Consider the following 21866-nt stretch of genomic DNA (forward strand, 5'->3'; position numbering starts at 1 on the left):
GTTGGATTAAAAATCAGAGAAAACCAAACTATAATTAGTACAGGAGATACACATTTTCTAAAAAGACACAGAAAGGCCCAAAATTAAACAACACAGAGATACAGTACAATACTAACCAAAAAGAAAGCTGTATTAATATTAGACTTTAAGCTAAAAGCATTATTAGAGATAAAGACGTTTCTTAATGAGAAAGGGATCATTCTGCCAGTAAAATATCATGATTTCACCTGTGAGTGTAGAGTGTGTGTGTGTGTGTGTGTGTTTCCAACAACACGACTTCAAAATCTTTACAGCAAATATAAACTAAACTATAGACAATTTCACAGTCAAAGGGGAAACTTGGGACTTCCCTGGTTAAGATTCTGCCTTCAAACTCAGGAGATGTGGGTTCGATCCCTGGTAGATGAACTAAGATCCCACCTTGCACAGGACAACTAAGCCTTCACTCCACAACTAGAGAGAAGAAGCCAAAACCTGATGCAGCCAAACAATTTTTTAAAAAGAGGGGGGAAACTTGTACACATCACCCATAATGGCTGTGAGAACAAATATCATAAGCACAATTAACAAACTTGAACTTTCAAGAAGAAAGAACAGTCTCGTCAATAAATTGTGCACCAAGTTGGCCCTCAGCTGGCATCTAGGAACATTGCTTTTGAAACTCTTCCTATACAATGTGAGGTTATCTGCTGTGCTGGCATCATTTCAGTGAACACCTGCTTACCTTCTGGGAGCCTACAATTTTGGTGGGCCACATATGCCTACATGGTTTAGCCCCCAGTAAAGCCCCTGAACACTGTGCCCGTGTTCCTGCATCCACTGCTGGAGGAAGACTCCATTCTGTGTGGCCCCTTCAGAGGGAGCTTCATGGTTTCTTCTAGACTCTGATCTGTCTTTTCCCCTTACAGACGCAGCTGCATACCTCTTCTGTGTTGCTGAAACAAATCAAGAAATCTTAGCTGTGAGTATGAGCATATGCTTCATCTTGTGAATTCTTCTATTGGCACACTGAACATGTGGATGGTCATGGGACCAAGACGAGTGTATTGGAAGTGCTTACACAAATGGCATCACAACTGTTCCCCAAAATGTATATTGAGTTTACAATAAAATACTGTACACACAACTCATAGTGTTCTTTTGCACTAAAAAGACTTCAACAAAAGCAAGCAAAAGATATGAGGAAAGCATAGCTCAGAACTTGGGCACATGCCAGCATAATAAAAACCAACTTCCTCCTGGGGTGAGAAAGGCATGCCCCTCCCTCTGCAACCACAAAACCTAAGAGTGCTGAAAGTAAGTTTTTAAAGAAATGTATCCTATTATATGAAAATGCCTTCAACTGCTAGAACTTTTAGGTGACTATTCCCTCTTCCTATTAATACAAAACCACATTCTTGCATATACAATGAGAGCAGAAATTTAAATGTAACATGATACAAGTAAGTGATAGAACACTATTTTAGGTTATCACCAAGACACTATTGCATCACAAAATATTTCTAGAACCAAAAATGTCAGCTGTCCACAAATTTTCTGCTAATTTCTACTGCAAAGTTATTACTATTAACGAAAAAACTTGTCAAACTGTATCAATATGCAGTTTAGGAGTTTGCAGATCTCAGTACAAAAAAAAATTTTAGAAATGACTAGTTATGGGCTTCCTTAGTGGCCCAGATGGTAAGGAACCTGCCTGCAATGCAGGAGAGCTGGGTTCAATCCCTAGGTCAGGAAGATCCCCTAGAGAAGGGAATGGCAATGCACTCCAGTATTCTTACCTAGAGAACCCATGGACAGAGGAGCCTGGTGGGCTACAGTCCATAAGGTCGCAGAGTCACACATGACTGAGAGACTAAGCAGCAGCAGCAGCAGCAGTTATCTATACATAGCAGTTTCTACTAGTGAAATCAGATGAATCTCTACCTGCTATCTTGTCTGTAAAACACAACCATCAGAGCAGTCAGAGAAGTACTATAAATGAGAACTGTCACAAATAATCGGCATCACATTTTAGGGCCATTAAACTGCAATTTAACTTCTGCTTTAAGAAAAATTTTTGGAAGTCATAGTTAACAGTTGATAGAGTGATGGAAATAAACTTTTAAAATCTGGATTTGTCATTTATTTTATTATATTAATAGTCACTTCAATAGCTTCACCAAGAATCTCTCGTAATCCAAGGGGAAAATAAATGTCCCTAACCTTTCCACATTAAAAATACAGAACTGTGACAGAGCAGGATTCTGTAAAACATCAATGAGTAAATCATGTACAAAGCAGGTCAATGTGATAAAACAATAAAGGAAATGAAAAACTACATATGGTCATGTTTTTATCATTTTTTAAAAAGTTAATGTTTTGAATACTAACTCAGCACAAGTTACCCTTGTGCTGTTTGTGTTTCTCACCTAACCCATTTTGATTCTTTTGAAATTGACAAAGTAACTTTAAAAATTCCCCTAAGAGAATTCATGGAGGAGTAGCAAAAACGAATAATCATATATGGTTTACATAGGCATGTGTAAAGCTTGTTCAGGAATCATATGCTTTCGAGATAGCTGGGGAATAAGGGTTAGGTTATCCTGCATAGCCTGATAAATATACAATGAATCATGGATTTATTGTATATGGCAGTTGTCAGTGTCCAGAATCCAATTTCAATACGGTTTTTAACTGTCTCAAAGCACTGAGGACCTTAAAAGGTGGGATTCAAAAGACTACCTATTTTCCTCATTCCCAAGAGGTCCTTCAGATTTAGTTAGGTACTGACGTACTCTTTTTTAGAATTAAACACATCATACTGTCTTGATGACTGTGGCTTTGTAGTAGAGCCTGAAGTCAGGCAAGTTGATTCCTCCAGTTCCATTCTTCTTTCTCAAGATTGCTTTGGCTATTCGAGGTTTTTTGTATTTCCATACAAATCTTGAAATTATTTGTTCTAGTTCTGTGAAAAATGTGGCTGGTAGCTTGATAGGGATTGCATTGAATTTGTAAATTGCTTTGGGTAGTATACTCATTTTCACTATATTGATTCTTCCAATCCATGAACATGGTATATTTCTCCATCTATTAGTGTCCTCTTTGATTTCTTTCATCAGTGTTTTATAGTTTTCCATATATAGGTCTTTAGTTTCTTTAGGAAGATATATTCCTAAGTATTTTATTCTTTTCGTTGCAATGGTGAATGGAATTGTTTCCTTAATTTCTTTTCTACTTTCTCATTATTAGTGTATAGGAATGCAAGGGATTTCTGTGTGTTGATTTTATATCCTGCAACTTTACTATATTCATTGATGAGCTCTAGTAATTTTCTGGTGGAGTCTTTAGGGTTTTCCATGTAGAGGATCATGTCATCTGCAAACAGTGAGAGTTTTACTTCTTCTTTTCCAATTTGGATTCCTGGAGGCAAGAATATACAATGGAGTAAAGACAATCTCTTTAACAAGTGGTGCTGGGAAAACTGGTCAACCACTTGTAAAAGAATGAAACTAGATCACTTTCTAACACCGCACACAAAAATAAACTCAAAATGGATTAAAGATCTAAATGTAAGATCAGAAACTATAAAACTCCTAGAGGAGAACATAGGCAAAACACTCTCCGACATCAATCACAGCAGGATCCTCTATGATCCACCTCCCAGAATTCTGGAAATAAAAGCAAAAATAAACAAATGGGATCTAATTAAAATTAAAAGCTTCTGCACAACAAAGGAAACTATAAGCAAGGTGAAAAGACAGCCTTCTGAATGGGAGAAAATAATAGCAAATGAAGCAACTGACAAACAACTAATCTCAAAATTATACAAGCAACTTATGCAGCTCAACTCCAGAAAATAAACGACCCAATCAAAAAATGGGCCAAAGAACTAAATAGACATTTCTCCAAAGAAGACATACGGATGGCTAACAAACACATGAAAAGATGCTCAACATCACTCATTATTAGAGAAATGCAAATCAAAACCACAATGAGGTACCACTTCACACCAGTCAGAATGGCTGCGATCCAAAAATCTGCAAGCAATAAATGCTGGAGAGGGTGTGGAGAAAGGGAACCCTCCTACACTGTTGGTGGGAATGCAAACTAGTACAGCCACTATGGAGAACAGTGTGGAGATTCCTTAAAAAATTGCAAATAGAACTACCTTATGACCCAGCAATCCCACTTCTGGGCATACACACCAAGGAAACCAGAATTGAAAGAGACACATGTACCCCAATGTTCATCGCAGCACTGTTTATAATAGCCAGGACATGGAAACAACCTAGATGTCCATCAGCAGATGAATGGATAAGAAAGCTGTGGTACATATACACAATGGAGTATTACTCAGCCGTTAAAAAGAATTCATTTGAATCAGTTCTGTTGAGATGGATGAAACTGGAGCTGATTATACAGAGTGAAGTAAGCCAGAAAGAAAAACACCAATACAGTATACTAACACATATATATGGAATTTAGGAAGATGGCAATGACGACCCTGTATGCAAGACAGGGAAAGAGACACAGATGTGTATAACGGACTTTTGGACTCAGAGGGAGAGGGAGAGGGTGGGATGATTTGGGAGAATGCCATTCTAACATGTATACTATCATGTGAATTGAATCGCCAGTCTATGTCTGACGCAGGATGCAGCATGCTTGGGGCTGGTGCATGGGGATGACCCAGAAAGATGTTATGGGGAGGGAGGTGGGAGGGGGGTTCATGTTTGGGAATGCATGTAAGAATTAAAGATTTTAAAATTTAAAAAATAAAAATAAAAAAAAGAAATAAATTTTAAAAAAATAAAAAAAAAATTTAAAAAAAAAAAAAAGAATTAAACACATCAATAAACCCAAAATAGTGATCTGACTGATCATTATGCTGCTTCTGACTTTTAATTAATGATGAGAATTTGTGCTCACTCTTCAAGAGAGTGGCTGTACATTTCATATGTAAGCAAAGGCAAACAAGAGTTAGGCAAGCTTCAAAACTTTAATACAGAAAAACAGACACTTCCAAAAATAAATGTCACACACACAAAAGGTTTTTAAAAAGTGAAAGATATTCATGGAACAAAACCCTTTATTATCAAAATATACTAAATACTTAAATCTAATGATGTTGAGTGTTCAAATTCTGGGCCAACGTAGCTTATTAATAACATAGTAAAGTAGTGTTTTTCATGATAAGGCTATTTTAAGACATCACTTAATATAGTTACTTTTTAAACCTATATTTTCTTAAACATCCATTTCACAATTCATTTATTTATTTTACATTCATTTGTAAAAAACACATTTTATAACACTGGGTTAGTTTGTGCTTTAATAATAATGAACGATGGTAAAATACTTCAGTGATTTAAAATCTTTGCTAATAACTATACCCATTACAGAATTTTTGGACACTTATACAGCTACTGCAATAATCAGAAGACCTACAACTCTTCTTAAAAATGACACTCAAGTTTGGTAAACATGCTAATAATTAGAGATGTATTTTTTTCTAAGTTAGATCATCAGGATTTTCTAGTTTTTTTTTTTTTTAATCTGCAAAGATAATCTGCTCATTTAAGTCACTTTAAACTGACAAATTATAAAAAAGAGGAAAAGTGTCATTTTAGAATTTTCTTTATAATTTCTATGGTTAAAACATGGATGTCCTCTTTTAAACTGTGATAGCAGTAAAATTCTATTTTTGAAATTCTAGATTCTAAAATGTTAAGAAATACAATGCTAGTTACATCTAGAGGGGTATTTTAATGAATTAACCTAATTATTCTTTAGGTCTATAAAGATTTTTCTTCAATGTGGGTGACACTGCCACATTCATCCACATTCATACTACTCTAGAAAATAATTCATTTTATATGTGATCCAAGATAAATCCCAACATATTCTAAATTCTCTTCTGTAACAAAGGACTAATCTATATCATCCTTTAGATTGACAATTTAGTAGACAGATACAAATCTAAAGCAAAATTTATATAATTAACGGTGCTTAAGTTGGACACAACTGAGAGACTAAGCACGCACTCAATGCCTAGTACAACACACTTCATCCTTACAATTTGGAATTAATTTTCATGCAAAATTTTATATAGAGCACTGATCCTTACTGGTAGTTAAGGCAGATTTTCATCTTTCAAAGTAACCAAGACAAATAGTAGAAAAAGCATTTTATTTAAATGGAAAAAGCTACATTAAGATCTGTAAAAGGTGTCAATATAATATTGCCTATACAGAAAAAATTCAGATGTGAATAGCAACAAATAAAATTATACATCTTTCTACTTAGCAGTGCAATTAATTCACATTGTAATAAAGTTAAGTCAAGTATAACAAAATCAAAACGTTTCTCCATAATCAGTATACTGAGAATTACAGTGTAAAGATGATTTCAGGTTTAAGAAACCTGCAATCAATCTACAGAATACCCCAAGACAAGGGGGACAGTTAATTCATTTCATTATCAGCTGTTGGGTTTTTTCAATACTGTTCACAGGAAAAAAGTAACAAGTTGACATACATGTAAATAGAATATATTTAGTCTATACAATAAAAAAATACAAATTATAAAGTGAGCTAACAAAGAATGAAATCTGAATACAGATTTATAAAACTGACAACATCTTAGATAACACATACAGTATTTTTCATGTAAAAACATCTAGTTTCAGCAAAAAATAATTTGGTTGCTTTTCAGATGCATTGTAGATCTTGTAAGCTGAAGATGCAGATGTCCAAGTATCTTAAAAACCATAATAAATGTCTTTCTCAATGCATACAAAATGATAAATGCTCTCATCACAGTCTCAAGAATATTTTTGGAAGTTTGTTTTGTCTTGCTTCAGAAATACATTTAAAATGGGTAAAAATAAGGATTTCATGGTACAGTGAAACAGTAAACAGTGCTCAATTTACTGCTAATTGTTGAAAAAAACCTAGATTTTACAGTACTCTGGTATATATGAAATTTTTTTTGATTTTACATTGCATATTTCTGAGTCCATTCTCTTGCGTGTCTGTTGTATCTGTAGATATACAAAAGGGATACAGTAAAAACATACAAATTAAATGTTTTAGAAGATCTGTCTATGCAAAACTGTCTAACTTTTTACATTTAATCACAATAATCATACACATACCAATTATTGGGTCAATGTGACTTTGGTTCATACATAAATAAAACAGAAAACATAGGGATTTCTTAAACTAATAGATCTCTTTACAACCTATATGAAAATGTACCTAAGTTATAAATAACAAAATAAAGAAGTCAATTTCTAATACAAATCTATAAAAGCCAACCCTGAATGGTCATTATCTGTAAAAAACAAATGAATCAATGGTACCAGCAAGGTGTAGGTCAGTTTAGGGGTAGTTAGGGATAACTTCTCTTCCTGGGAGAAAGTAAAGAATATGACATTCAGTACTTTCCAATTACCAACTTCTTAAATTTTAGATTTACTACTTAGAATTATATATAGCTTGACAGTTACTATCAAAAAACATGCATATTATGCAAAGGCAAAATAAATACTATTAAATAGTAAAGGATGAAACAATAAGTGGGAAGGGGTGAGATTTTTTGTAAGAAGAGTAACAGTTTAAAAAGAAAGATTTACTCCTTTGGAAAGATAAACTTAACAAAAATAATAAGCGTAACTAAATGTACTTAAATACACTGATAATACTTATGTTTTGGCAGACTACATAGAAATGCATAGAAACCAATATAAGCAAACACTTACTTTTCTTTGTCTGATTTATAGATTTGAGCAATATCTGGTACTAAGGGATCATCTGGATTAGGGTCACAAAGCAGAGAACATATGGACAATAAAACTAGATTTAAAAGAGAACACCATATTAGGTAGTGAGTTTTCTACTTTATACAAAAGTACATATGTAAAAATAATTTTAATGAATAGACAATAAACTTATAAAGAAAAAAAGCAAAAGGAACACATTAAATTACATTTGAGATTAAAACACACAGACTCCAAATACACAGTTGGAAAATATTAGAATAGCATCCTAACCTCAGATGTTTCTTAGAGATACTTTTTTACTTTAACAAGAAAACTGTCCACTTTTTATTCTATTTTAATGCAAAAAAATCTGTGTTCTAATCAATTCAAGGTAAAGTAATCAAATTATAGTTAATAGTCCAAACTATTTTGGGAGACTGAGCTCATGCACTTTTTATTTGGGCTTAGAGCTGAAGAGGGAAGATTTGTAAATTACTTTCAATGACATTTTTTATTACATGTACAGTATTTGTATAAAATGCATTTGAAAACAATATGCACAGCTATCATTACATAACTTGCATATTTTACAACGTAAATTAAGATTGAAAAACTATAGTAGTTGTTTCTTGCCATGTTGAATCCAAATGTCAATGCAAATATCTATACTTTAAAAAGCAAAACAAACAAACAAGAAAACTAAGTATCTGAAAAAGAAGGGAACAAGGACTCTGGTTCCTCATTGTCTGCTTCCATGCCACCACTTCCAAGGGGATACATGGAGTCTTTGGAACAATCTTCCATCTTCACCTTCCTCTACTATGTTCATTTTTCCTACAGTTACACATCCAAAAGTGAATTTATAAGGCAGATGTGATCCTTAAATGACCTGGAAAGGGGGCGATAAGGGCTAAGAAAAACTAACATTTCATTCCTCTATTATCTTCCATCTACCCAATGAAATTTTAAGTCGGTATATTAAATGAACAGGGTAAATTATCTGGGCTCATGTCTCCAGAAAGTTCTAAACTTAATTCATGATAAAAAGTGAAATAAAACATTTAAAATATTAAACAGTGAAAAATGAACACATATAAGGAAAATACAAGCTATTTTATAAACTAAGCAAGAGGGAGGTTCCTCATCTCCCCGCTCCTGCTACCAAGAGACCTGTACCCTGATTTCACTATTATGCACACAAAACAAATGTTTTGAGGGAAAAGGTAACAATAGTTAACGTTCATTTGAGGCCACAGTACTGGAAAAGGTCAGTTTTCATTCCGATCCCAAAGAAAGGCAATGCCAAAGAATGCTCAAACTACCACACAATTGCACTCATCTCACACACTAGTAAGGTAAAGCTCAAAATTCTCCAAGCCAGGCTTCAGCAATACATGAACCATGAACTTTCAGATGTTCAAGCTGGATTTTGAAAAGGCAGAGGAACCAGAGATCAACTTGAGAACATCTGATGAATCATCAAAAAAGCAAGAGAGTTCCAGAAAAACATTTATTTCTGCTTTATTAACTATGCCAAAGCCTTTGACTGTGTGGATCACAACAAACTGTGGAAAATTCTGAAAGAGATGGTAATACCAGACCACCTGACCTGCCTCTTGAGAAACCTATATGCAGGTCAGGAAGCAACAGTTAGACCTGGACATGGAACAACAGACTGGTTCCAAACAGGAAAAGGAGTACGTCAAGGCTGTATATTGTTACCCTGCTTATTTAACTTATATGCAGAGTACATCATGAGAAATGCTGGGCTGGATGAAATACAAGCTGGAATCAAGATTCCTGGGAGAAATATCAATAACCTCAGATATGGAGACGACACCACCCTTATGGCAGAAAGTGAAGAAGAACTAAAGAGCCTCTTGAGGAAAGTGAAAAAGTTGGCTTAAAACTCAACATTCAGAAAATGAAGATCATGGCATCTGGTCCCATCACTTCATGGCAAACAGATGGGGAAACAGTGGAAACAGTGGCTGACTTTATTTTGGGGGCTCTAAAATCACTGCAGATGGTGACTGCAGCCATGAAATTAAAAGACGCTTACTCCTTGGAAGGAAAGTTATGACCAACCTAGACAGCATATTAAAAAGCAGAGATATTACTTTACCAACAAAGGTCTGTCTAGTCAAGGTTATGGTTTTGCTAAGACACTTCAGTCGTGTCCGACTCTGTGCAACCCCATAGATGGCAGCCCACCAGGCTCCCCCATCCCTGGGATTCTCCAGGCAAGAACACAGGAGTGGGTTGCCATTTCCTTCTCCAATGCATGAAAGTGAAAAGTGAAAGTGAAGTCGCTCAGTCGTGTCCGACTCTTAGTGATCCCATGGACTGCAGCCCACCAGGCTCCTCCGTCCATGGGATTTTCCAGTATGGATGTGGCAGTTGGACTATAAAGAAAGCTGAGCGCAGAATTGATGCTTTTGAATTGTAGTGTTGGAGAAGACTCTTGAGAGTCCCATGGACTGCAAGGAGATCCAACCAGTCCATCCTAAAGGGGATCAGTCCTGAGTGTTCACTGGAAGGACTGATGCTGAAGCTGAAACTCCAATACTTTGGCCACCTGATGCAAAGAGCTGACTCACTGGAAAAGACACTGATGCTGGGAAAGATTGAAGGCAAGAGGAGAAGGGGACAACAGAGGAAGAGATGGTTGGATGGCATCGCCGACTCAAAGGGCATGAGTTTGGGTAAACTCCGGGAGTTGGTGATGGACAGGGAGGCCTGGAGCGCTGCAGTCCATGGGGTTGCAAAGAGTCGGACATGACTGAGCGACTGAACTGAACTGAACTGAGTGCTTTACTATGTGCTAGTTGTATAGTGACCATATGTGGCAATACTATTATAATTTCTTATTTGATATATGAGGAAACTAAGGTTATGTGAAACTGTTCTTAAAGGACCACTTCTAAGCTAACTAATGAGAATTGACTGCACAGCACAAGGGATTCTACTCAATGCTCTGTGGTGACCTAAATGAGAAGGCAATCCATAAAAGAGGGGATACATATATATGTAAAGCTGATTTACTTTGCTGTACAGCAGAAACTAACACAATATTGTAAAGCAAATATACTCCAACAATTTTTTTTTAAGTTTCTAGAAGTTGACAAAATGAATTGTTTTTTATAAAAAGCTACCAATATCAGAAGTATTTAACACCTGGCAGTCTGCATTTTCTCTTGTAATTATTTAGCTGCATAATTCAGTCAGTTCAGTCATTCAGTTGTGTCCAATCCTTTGCCGCTCCATGGACTGCAGCATACCAGGCTTCCCTCTCCTTTACCAACTCCTGGCGCTTGCTCAAACTCACGTCCATTGAGTTGGTGATGCCATCCAACCATCTCATCCTCTGTGGTCCCCTTCTCCTCCTGCATAAGCTAACTGAATTTCATTTTGTGATACCATTGCAGCAAAGTTTGTTAATTTGAATAACCTTATGACAGTTATCTTTCCTATATCTAGTATGTAACAGTTATGTAAAAGATTTTTTTAAAAACACTAGCATCTACACAAACATTTTATAGGGACATTTTAGGTCAGAAAAATTGCTATTCATAAATAACTAACTGATCTGAAGCACTGTTACTTATCTAATACTTGAAATAATCATGGCTGTGGATACTGCTTCCTATAGAGCTTATCAATTTTTACACAAGTTATATAATCAGGTAGCATTTACTTTAAAAAAATTTTTAATGATCATCAATTCTTCCTCTAAATTCTTCAAGAGAAACAGTATCCTTAAATTTTATAAACAGGGAAAACTACCAAGTTACTTTGAGGGGCAGATGTTTCTATATCAAAATAGTAACTCAGGCTCTCTTCTGTTAGAAACAAGACAAAATTAAGAGAGTGGCAAAGCAAACAGCATTAATGAATTAAACAGTTTCAGATGCCCTATATACACATCTCATAATTTAGCAAAGAATAATGCTATATAACTGTGAAAGTTGAGAATCTGCATGGAGTATATATCAGTCCTTACAATGATTCTATTAATTGCCTGAAGTTTAGACTAACATGCTATATGTATTGCATTATTCTAAAGTGTAAATATTTCTTTTTTTTTTTTGGCCATACCATGAGGCTTCTTCCCAGATCAGAGATTGAACCTGGGGCCCTTGGCAGTGAAAGTCTAGAGTCCTACCCATTGGACTGCAAGCAAATTCCTGTCTTTTAAAATCATTTACTTTATCTGCCTAGTTTGCCATTACTTCTTAGATGAAGTAAAAGAGAGGTAAAGCTTTATTATGTTAATAAATAATTCCATTTAATGAACAGGACAACTGGTCCTAAAATCTTATTTTCACTTCTATGTGTGTATCTCTTTCTGTGTCCCTGTCTGTTTTTAAAGATAAAGCCCAAACTAAAGGAATGAACTGTCAACAGGTTTATCCCCAAATTTCTAGTTCTACCATTTTAAATTTCTCTCATTTCATCATTTAGATCAGCCCAGCAACCCCCCAAGCATGAATAATATAAAAGCTATGAAAGGAAAGCAAAAGCAAAGCAGAAGAAAACACAATTGATTGGTGTTTTGTTTCAAACTTTAGTCTCTAAGACCTTTTCGCTGTATTTTTTCTGTCTCACTGTTATTAACTGTTTTAAATCTGATAAATGAAATTACCTTTTGACACAGTCAGAGCTGGTGACCACTGTGACCTCAGGATATCAAGACAAATACTTCCATTACTGTTTATGTTTGGATGGTAAATTTTTGTTGTGAAAGCAATCTAAACATAAAACAAAACAAAATTGTTGATAATCCATGAACTACGAAAGCAAACAGAACCAATTTGCTCTAGGGTAAAATGTCCTCAATTTCATATGACCTTAGAGGAGAAATGTATTCAACACAAACTGGATGAACATCTACTTTATCCGAATGTAGCTTTAGCTACTGATAATGTGAAAGCAAGTAAATTCAGTTTCCTGCTCTTCCTAATGCCAAGCAATTGAGAAGTATTTTAGAAATTGTAATAAATAAGTCTGTAATAGCTGGTATGACTAGTTGAGTAGTACCGAGATAATTAACCATGGCTTTCATTACCCCTCAAACCGATCCTTCCCTTAATTTAATGATCAATTGACACCTGGGTCTAGAAATAGAATGCTGACCCTATTTTGGAGGAAAGTTAAGGGGCCTCAGCTTATTACCTGTCCTAAGAAATCTACCAAGAATTCTAATCTTTCACAAAAATTGTTATATCATTTCATATATAACGTTAATCAGATGTTTTTAAAAATCTAAAGTAATTATCTCGTGAGTGACAGAATTTGTTAATGATTCGCTCCCTAACTGACACCGCATCATTTGTTGGTTTCCTCTTTAGAGCTAAGCTAAATTTAATAAGAATGTGTTTTAATCTTTCCTATTTTTGTGCTTAGTTGCTCAGTTGTGTCCAACTCTTTGTGACCCGATGAACTGCAGCTCTCCAGGCTCCTCTGTCTCTGGGGATTCTCTAGGCAAAAATACTTGAGTGGGTTGCCATGCCCTCATCTAGGGGATCTTCCCAACCCAGGGATCAAACCCAGGTCTCCAACATTGCAGGTGGATTTTTTACCACAGAGCCACCAGGGAAGCCCAAGAATACTGGAGTGGGTAGTCCATCCCTTTTCCAGGGGAACTTCCCAGCCCAGGAATCAAACCGCGGTCTCTTGTATTGCAGGCAGATTCTTTACTAGCTTAGCTAGCTACCAGGGAAGCCCTTAATCTTTCCTATACTAAATATAATAAAAGGACTGTATCTTATTTATTATATTTTGTATTCCCCAGTGCAACAGAATATGGTAGGTGCTCAATAAATATTGGTTGAATACTTAAAAATTGATAAAGAAGGATCAGCCTTGGAAAGAAAATCCCCTGAATGGAAAAGTCTAATTCTTGACCATAAAAACTTCCAAACTACACATATGTAACGAGGAAGGTAAGACAGGTTCGGGAAGCTAATTTCTAACCTAACAGATACTGCTTTTTGTTTACAGACATAGTAAAATATTTGATGAGGAAACATATTTTAGATTCTGTGGCTTTATATAAAAGTTTGGACACACCAACCCACCCACAGTCTTTTGACATCACGAAAATATCTCTGGATAGAGAGTAAATTCCCTGACATAGGGGTGACATCAATGATAAAAATAAAAATACCTTTGGTGGTTTAAAAGGATAGTCTGTCGGAAAATGTACAGTGAGAAAGAAGACTCCACCTTGATATGCGCTATCAGGCTGAAATTACAAAATAATTACATCAGTGTCTGACTGCTGTATTCATTAGTAATCCAAGATGATTCCCTCCAAATATAACGGTTTGAAAAAGAAAATGCCATCCTTTTGTCTTAAGTTCAAATCATTTACCTTGAAAACAGGTTTCTCTTTGTAGGCATGAAGGAGGATTTTCCAGCAATCATGCCAAAATCATAGTTTAAAACAAAACAAAAATAGGACAGACACAGAGTGGTATGACTTGCCCAAATAAACCTGTTTGTGAGTATAGGTTGTTAAAGATAAGTATACACACAAGACTCTGTGAGAAAAGAATGATGATTTGCAGCAGTAATCAGTATCAAAGAAAAGGACTGAGGCTAGTATATTTCTTCTTAATTATAAAAACGAAGTTTCCGTGCTCCTTCCCTTAAAGGGGCAAGAATCAAATCTTCACTTAGTAACAGTTTACAAAATAATGTGGGAAATGGGAAAAAGCCACAAATGAAACCAGAGAAATTCAGTTTTATAGAATTATCAAATTAGGAATCAACTTTACAAGAGGAATTTAAATTTGGCCATATGCCTTTATAGCAATTAGGAAATACTTGTTACAAGGAAGAAAAAAAAAAAAAAGGATGATTTTAAAATGGGGGAAAGGGAAAAAAAGGAGCAAAAATACTTTTAAATCTTATTTTAATTCATTTATTTTAATTAAATGTATAATGTTATACTCTGTCAATACGTTGGTAAGAACAGAAGGCTATCAATACTTCCTACTTAAGTTTCTACATAGATATTAGAGGACCATATTGAATAATTATTCTTACTATATACACTGTTTAATTCTAGTTTGGCAAAAATTATAAGGAATGTAGAAAATATAAGTTAATTACAATCAACAGATATGATCTTCTTAGATACTCATACAGTGGCATATTTACATTACTAAAATAAATGGGGGTATGAGTAACATAAATTGCTACATGTGATTCACCTGAGAAATATTTGTGGAGGCCTATAATTCATAAAGGTGAGAGGTGATATTTTGAAAGTTCTTGGTAAGCAATGAAAAAAGATTCCTATCAAAGTAGTTAAATAAATATGTTGCACTTCACCCTTTAAAAAACGAATTTAATGTAACAATTTAGTGATTTAAAACATTTGCCCAGGACTCCTGCTCTGAAAATTCAGTAACTGGTGTATCTTTTAAAAGTCAAGCATGAGGCAAGTATGATTAAAAACTCTATGGCTTCCTGGATAAAGCTCTTTCAAAGGAGGGAGGACAGAATGATGCTCATGGAAACATGTTACTGCTTCTGCTGCTAAGTCGCTTTAGTCATGTCCGACTCTGTGCGACCCCATGGATGGCAGCCCACCAGGCTCCCCTGTCCCTGGGATTCTCAAGGCCAGACATGTTACTAACACACTCTTATCCAGAAGCAGACCTGAGGTGTCAGTGCCCATTCTCACGCAATCAGATTTTTGCCCACAAAAAGAAAAGTCACAATTGCTTCTCAGGTGTAGAAAGAAATAATCTTAACAAAGGCAATAAGTATAAGAAGAAGCCAGTTACAGAGCAGCAGGTGATTTTGAATTCAGCAATGCAACAAAAGAGGCAAGCTCATGAGATGGCAACAGAGCCACTGCAAAATTGTATCTGATCTCTCACACAGTGATGAAACACTGCAGTGAAACTTACTGCTCGTTACTTGTAGGAATTCCATTATTGGGTTAATTAGACTTATATCTAACCTACTAAAACGTTGAGAGTAATTATACTTAGTTCCAAACAACTTTCTGTATTTAAAGAAAGATAAAGCAAACACGAAGCCTGGTTGCAAATTGTGTGTGTTCCATTACTACGGATAATGATCAGGGATTTGGCAAAGCGCTGTAAATGTGTTCCGATCAAGTATTTGCCACCAGGGCTCTAGAAAATCATCATAAATCCTTTACTTGTATTTTGCTTTCTGAGTGAGTCAGAGTACAAGAAAATTCAACCCTAGCCACAAACATCTGATCAAAGATGAAATGGTAAGAATGAAGGATGGCTGAAGGGATTAATTTCATACATATGAATCATACTTACAGGCCCCATAATAGTTGCTTGCCAGTGGAACACTGAAACAAACAAAGGGAGTTTTGGAGTCATTAATAAGAGTTCAAACCTGTACAATTAATGGTAGCAAAATCCTCACAAGAGAGTAAAGCTTACAGTCATCTCCCACAGGTCCAGCCGAACAGTGGGCAGGTGGGTCACGCTGTAGATCACTTAACTCCTGAAGCAAAGCAAAAATACTTCAGATTAATTCTTTTCCAGTGAAACAAGTGCAATAATCCATGAAGACACAAACAATTCATTTAAATATAATTTTAGGCAGTTCTATTTAAAATATGGACACATAAAATGTACTATGTCATTGATGGATAGAAGAATATAGAATAAGACATTAAATTCCTTCATGAGACTGCTCCAAATTTTAAAAAATTAAATGAATTAAAATATTGTATTTTCTTTAGGATCCCTAATACAAAATATTTTTTAGTATCTTTTGTATGCAGTGTAACTGAGGATTTTTTTTCCCCTCATAGATCCCTTATAGATTTAAAAAAAAAAAAAAAAAAAACACAGATCCTACTTCAACCAGTTTATAATCTAATTTGGGAGAGTGAAGGCTCACGAACAGATGGATATTTAAGGAACAACATGAAGGTTAAATGGAAAGAAAGGAGAGTAGCGGGGCCATATCTTAAAGCCTAGCACACTGATTCATATGCTCTTTTCTGCTTTCAAGGAAGCAAAAGATCATGGAAAAGGCACAGCTGTAGTTGGTCAGTCCTAGGTTGGCATTCCAGTCCTACCACAACTAACGCTATGACTGTGGGGAAGTAATTTACCTTCAGTTGGGAAGGAAATGACCACCACCAACTATGAAAGGCGTAATTTCAATATAAAAGACTGTAAATTAGGACTGAAGAACCTAATTTAGTTAGGCAATCAGTTAGGGAATGTCTTTGAGGAAGCGACATTTCAGCTTAAATCTAAAAGGATGAGTAGAAGTTAGTTTTGGGAGAACTGATACTGTCAGGTACGGCAGCATAAGATGAGGTTGAAAGAACAGGCAGAGGCCAGGCAGAAAACTGAGAACAATATACACCATATTAAGGATTTGGGGCTTTGTACCAAGTACATTGGGAGGGGTTTTAAGAAGTAGCATAATCTGATTTAAAAGATGGCTCTGACTATTTACTGAATGGATCAGAGATGGGAAAAAGGGGAAGCTACAAAATTAATTGCTACAGGCAATAATAGAGGCTTGGACTAGAGAAGAGGGAGATAAAAGAGGATGGATTTGGGATATTGTGAAAAGACTGCTTATGACAGGATTGATGTTGAATTACGCATATAGAGGAAAGAGAAAAGCCACAAATATATATGATGAAAACAAGCAGCAGCTAATATTTACTCAATGTTTTATCATCTTAATAATCCTGTCAGGTAGGTGTTATTATGCTTCCCATTTTATAAACAAAGAATAAAAGTGGCATGGTTCATTATGTGCTCACAGAACTAGTATAGTGTAGAACTGGGATTCAGACCCTGGCAGCAGGCCTTCTACAGGTGTAGATACCATTTACTGAGAAGTGGGAATATACTAGATGATGTTGACCTGGAAAGTAGATACACCAAACCTGTGATCCCTGTGATATCAAAGAAAAATGTATTCAGCATACAAGGCTAGACCTTAAAAGAGAATGATACTATAAATTAGAAAATCATTGTATATACTCTGTATTTGAAAACTGTGGGGATGATATGAACAATTTCATGGGAACGCATGTAAACAAATATTGCATTCATCAAATCTAAGATGCTGTCAATAGCAAATCACATCCTTATGTATCAATAATTGAGCACAAATGTTGCTGATTAATTTTAAGACACCATCAATTACAAGGCACATCCAGATTTTAGAAATGTTAAAATGAAAAAGATGGGCATCTTAGCATCATTGCAATGAGTTTAGTGCTCTAACAGAGACAAACAAGAAAGAGGATGTGGTAGGGAAAAGCTTTCCTAAGAATTTGATACATGAGCTAAGTAACCAAGCTAAGTGCAAACTGAGGTCTCCTTCCAAGTTTTCTAGTCCCTTCCAGAGTAACTTGGTACTTTCCTTTTTGTTTTTGTTGTTTCTTCCCCACAGGTTGTGCTGTGCTTCTCTTCCTAACAAGAATTAACTAACAGAGTTAGCAGCTTCTTTGGTCCCAGTATAGTTCAACGATAAAGTAGAAGATTTCAGTGATAGTGTTAAAAAAGCAAGGCTTTGAAGTTTAAGTCCAAGTACCATCAGTTATTTGCCACATGATCTTGGGCAAACTCTTTTTCCCTCTACAAGTGGCTTGAGGAATCAGTTCCCCAACCAGGGATTAAACTTGGGGCCCCAAAAGTAGAAGCACAGAGTCCTTACCACTGAACTGCCAGGGAATTCCCCATAGCCTCATTTTAGAATGACTGTTTTATTTAGCCATTTTCTAATTTGGGCTTTTAGGAAATTGCTTTTAAAAACATTCATCACATTAAGTTTTCTAAACATTAGTGTAAATGAATAAATGGAACTTCTTGGCCCTTATTTTAACTAGAAAACTAGTTTAAAAATGACAATGTCTTATGAAACTGAAACAGAATCAAACACATAGCTGGCGGAGGGGTGGCATGGGAGGTTGGGGTTAGCAGATGTAAGCTTTTAAATATAGAATGGATAAACAACAAGGCCCTACTGTATACCATAGAGAACTATATTCAATATTGCTATGATAAACCATAATGGAAAAGAAAATATACATAAGAATGTGTGTGAGTGTGTATGTATATATACATGTATAACTGAATCACTATGCTATATAGCAGTAATTAACAACATTGTAAATCAACCATACTTTAATTTAAAAATAATTTTAAAAAGAAAAAAAGTCTCTGATTGAGATTTTAAAAACTGTTAATGATTTGCATGTATATATTTTAGAGAGTGATGCATATGTGAGTAAATCATACATAAATACATACAAAATTAATTTTACTAACAAAAAACCCCGAATCACATTTTACTTGGAATAGCCTTGAAGAGCATTCAAATTTCAAATGTCAGACTGTTCTTTCAAATCCCTTCAAAATAGTATAGAAAAATATTCATTATCATGTTCTTAAATTTTTGTGCCCTGATTCTACCTCCTGTTGGAAGTTAGAGCTAAGAATGAGAAAGATAAAATCTAACAAGAGAACTCCTGCAAAGGCCAGGTTCTTAAGTTGTCTATTTAAAGCTGACATTTTAGGAAAGCTCACTTATTATAGAAAAGAGGCAGCTGATGGTACATCAAACATTCTTAACAGTCACATCAATCATTCAGTTCGTTCAGTCCCTCAGTCGTGTCCGACTCTTTTCAACCCCATGAATCACAGCACGCCAGGCCTCCCTGTCCATCACCATCTCCCAGAGTTCACTCAGACTCACGTCCATCGAGTCAGGGATGCCATCCAGCCATCTCATCCTCTGTCATCCCCTTCTCCTCCTGTCCCCAATCCCTCCCAGCATCAGAGTCTTTTCCAATCAGTCAACTCTTCGCATGAGGTGGCCAAAGTACTGCAGTTTCAGCTTTAGCATCATTCCTTCCAAAGAAATCCCAGGGCTGATCTCTTTCAGAATGGACTGGTTGGATCTCCTTGCAGTCCAAGGGACTCTCAAGAGTCTTCTCCAACACCACAGTTCAAAAGCATCAATTCTTTGGCACTCAGCTTTCTTCACAGTCCAACTCTCACATCCATACATGACCACTGGAAAAACCATAGCCTTGACTAGACGGACCTTTTTTGGCAAACTAATATCTCTGCTTTTCAACATGCTATCTAGGGTGGTCACAACTTTCCTTCCAAGAAGCAAGCATCTTTTAATTTCACGGCTGCAGTCACAATTTTGGAGTGATTTTGGAGCCCCAAAAAATAAAGTCTGACACTGTTTTCACTGTTTCCCCATCTATTTCCCATGAAGTGATGGGACCAGATGCCATGATCTTCGTTTTCTGAATGTTGAATTTTAAGCCAACTTTTTCACTCTCTACATTCACATCAATCATTAGTTACTAGTAAAAATGACACAAGTGCTTTGGTGAGAAGACTTACACATCCTAGAATTTTTAGGAGGGTCTTGAGAGTCCCTTAGACCACAAGGAGATCCAACCAGTCCATCCTAAAGGAGATTAGTCCTGGGTGTTCATTGGAAGGACTGATATTGAAGCTGAAACTCCAATACTTTGGCCACCTGATGTGAAGAGCTGACTCATTTGAAAAGAGCCTGATGCTGGGAAAGATTGAGGAGAGGAGGAACAGAAGGGGATGACAGAGTATGAGATGGTTGGATGGCATCACTGACTCAATGGACATAAGTTTGGGTAGGCTCCAGGAGTTGTTGATGGACAGGGAGGTCTGGCGTGCTGCAGTTTATGGGGTTGCAAAGAGTCAGACATGACTGAGTGACTGAACTGAACTGAAATTTCCAATGTTCTATCCCTTTATCAAAATATATATCTGGTGGCTAACAAACACATGAAAAGATGCTCAACATCACTCATTATCAGAGAAATGCAAATCAAAACCACAATGAGGTACCACTTCATGCCAGTCAGAATGGCTGCTCTCTATAGCCATTCTGACTGTAGATACAAGCAATAAATGCTGGAGAGGATGTGGAGAAAAGGGAACCCTCTTACACTGCTGGTGGGAATGCAAACTAGTACAGCCACTATGGAGAACAATGTGGAGATTCCTTAAAAAACTGGAAATACAACTGCCTTATGACCCAGCAATCCCAATACTGGGCATACACACAGAGGAAACCAGAATTGAAAGAGACGCGTGTACCCCAGTGTTCATCGCAGCACTGTTTATAATAGCCAGGACATGGAAGCAACCTAGATGTCCATCAGATGAATGGATACAAAAGCTGTGGTACATATATACAATGGAGTGTTACTCAGTCATTAAAAAGAATACATTTGAATCAGTTCTAATGAGGTGGATGAAACTGGAACCTATTATACAGAGTGAAGTAAGCCAGAAAGAAAAACACCAATACAGTATACTAATGCATATATATGGAATTTTAAAAGATGGTAACAATAATCCTGTATGCGAGATAGCAAAAGAAACACAGATGTATCGAACAGTCTTTTGAACTCTATGGGAGAGGGAGAGGGTGGGATAATTTGGGAGAATGGCATTGAAACATGTATAATATCATATATGAAATGAATCGCCAATCCAGGTTCAATGCAGGATACAGGATGCTTGGGGCTGGTGCACTGGGATGACCCAGAGGGATGGTACTGGGAGGGAGGTGGGAGTGGGGTTCAGGATGGGGAACACATGTACACCTGTGGCAGATTCATGTTGATGTATGGTAAAACCAATACAATATTGTAAAGTAACTAACCTCCAATTAAAATAAATAAATTTATATTTAAAAAATATGTATCTGGAAATATGCCTTATTACATTGTTTGGAAATATGTGACTGAAACTATGGTATATATGCACAGACAGAGTGACCAACAAAAAAACACAATATATACCCTCCCCTGCCTGGAAAAAGACAGACCTCAAATTTGAAAAAGGAAAAATTCTGAGATATCCTAAGGAGGTGAAAATATAAAACAAAATACTATAACCAGACATATCAAAACTGTACCTTTTTGCTCTAAGTCTATTCAAAGGCCAGTGTACTTTTAAACACAAAAAATCAAAGACTACTTATACTTCTCCCTTTTGATTTAATTTACTCAAAGTTTTCCAGAAACTGCCCTGTTATCTGATTTATGCTTTCTCTACCATTACTGGAATTCTTATGT

The 21866-nt window shown here is 36.0% G+C and overlaps 1 protein-coding gene across 6 annotated transcripts in view; it reads right to left on the bottom strand.

The window, feature by feature from the left end:
* Positions 1-4959: 4959 nt before the first annotated feature.
* The window catches only part of UBE2D1 (ubiquitin conjugating enzyme E2 D1), a 38953-nt gene continuing 22046 nt past the window's right edge, over positions 4960-21866 (bottom strand). For 2 of the 6 annotated variants that reach the window (XM_027960642.2, XM_042238465.1), the window contains 6 exons: positions 16183-16246; positions 16057-16088; positions 13911-13988; positions 12387-12492; positions 7742-7835; positions 4960-7021 (listed from right to left, as the gene is read on the bottom strand). In XM_027960642.2, coding sequence (XP_027816443.1) covers positions 6976-7021; positions 7742-7835; positions 12387-12492; positions 13911-13988; positions 16057-16088; positions 16183-16246 — 420 coding nt within the window. In that variant the 3' untranslated portion in view covers positions 4960-6975. Of the gene's footprint in view, positions 7022-7741; positions 7836-12386; positions 12493-13910; positions 13989-16056; positions 16089-16135; positions 16247-21866 lie in introns of all 6 variants that reach the window. The other 4 variants (XM_027960643.2, XM_042238464.1, XM_027960641.2 and 1 more) reach the window with 4 other exon arrangements.

This window comes from Ovis aries, chromosome 22 (assembly GCF_016772045.2).
Source record: "Ovis aries strain OAR_USU_Benz2616 breed Rambouillet chromosome 22, ARS-UI_Ramb_v3.0, whole genome shotgun sequence".
Classification (NCBI taxonomy): Eukaryota; Metazoa; Chordata; class Mammalia; order Artiodactyla; family Bovidae; genus Ovis; species Ovis aries.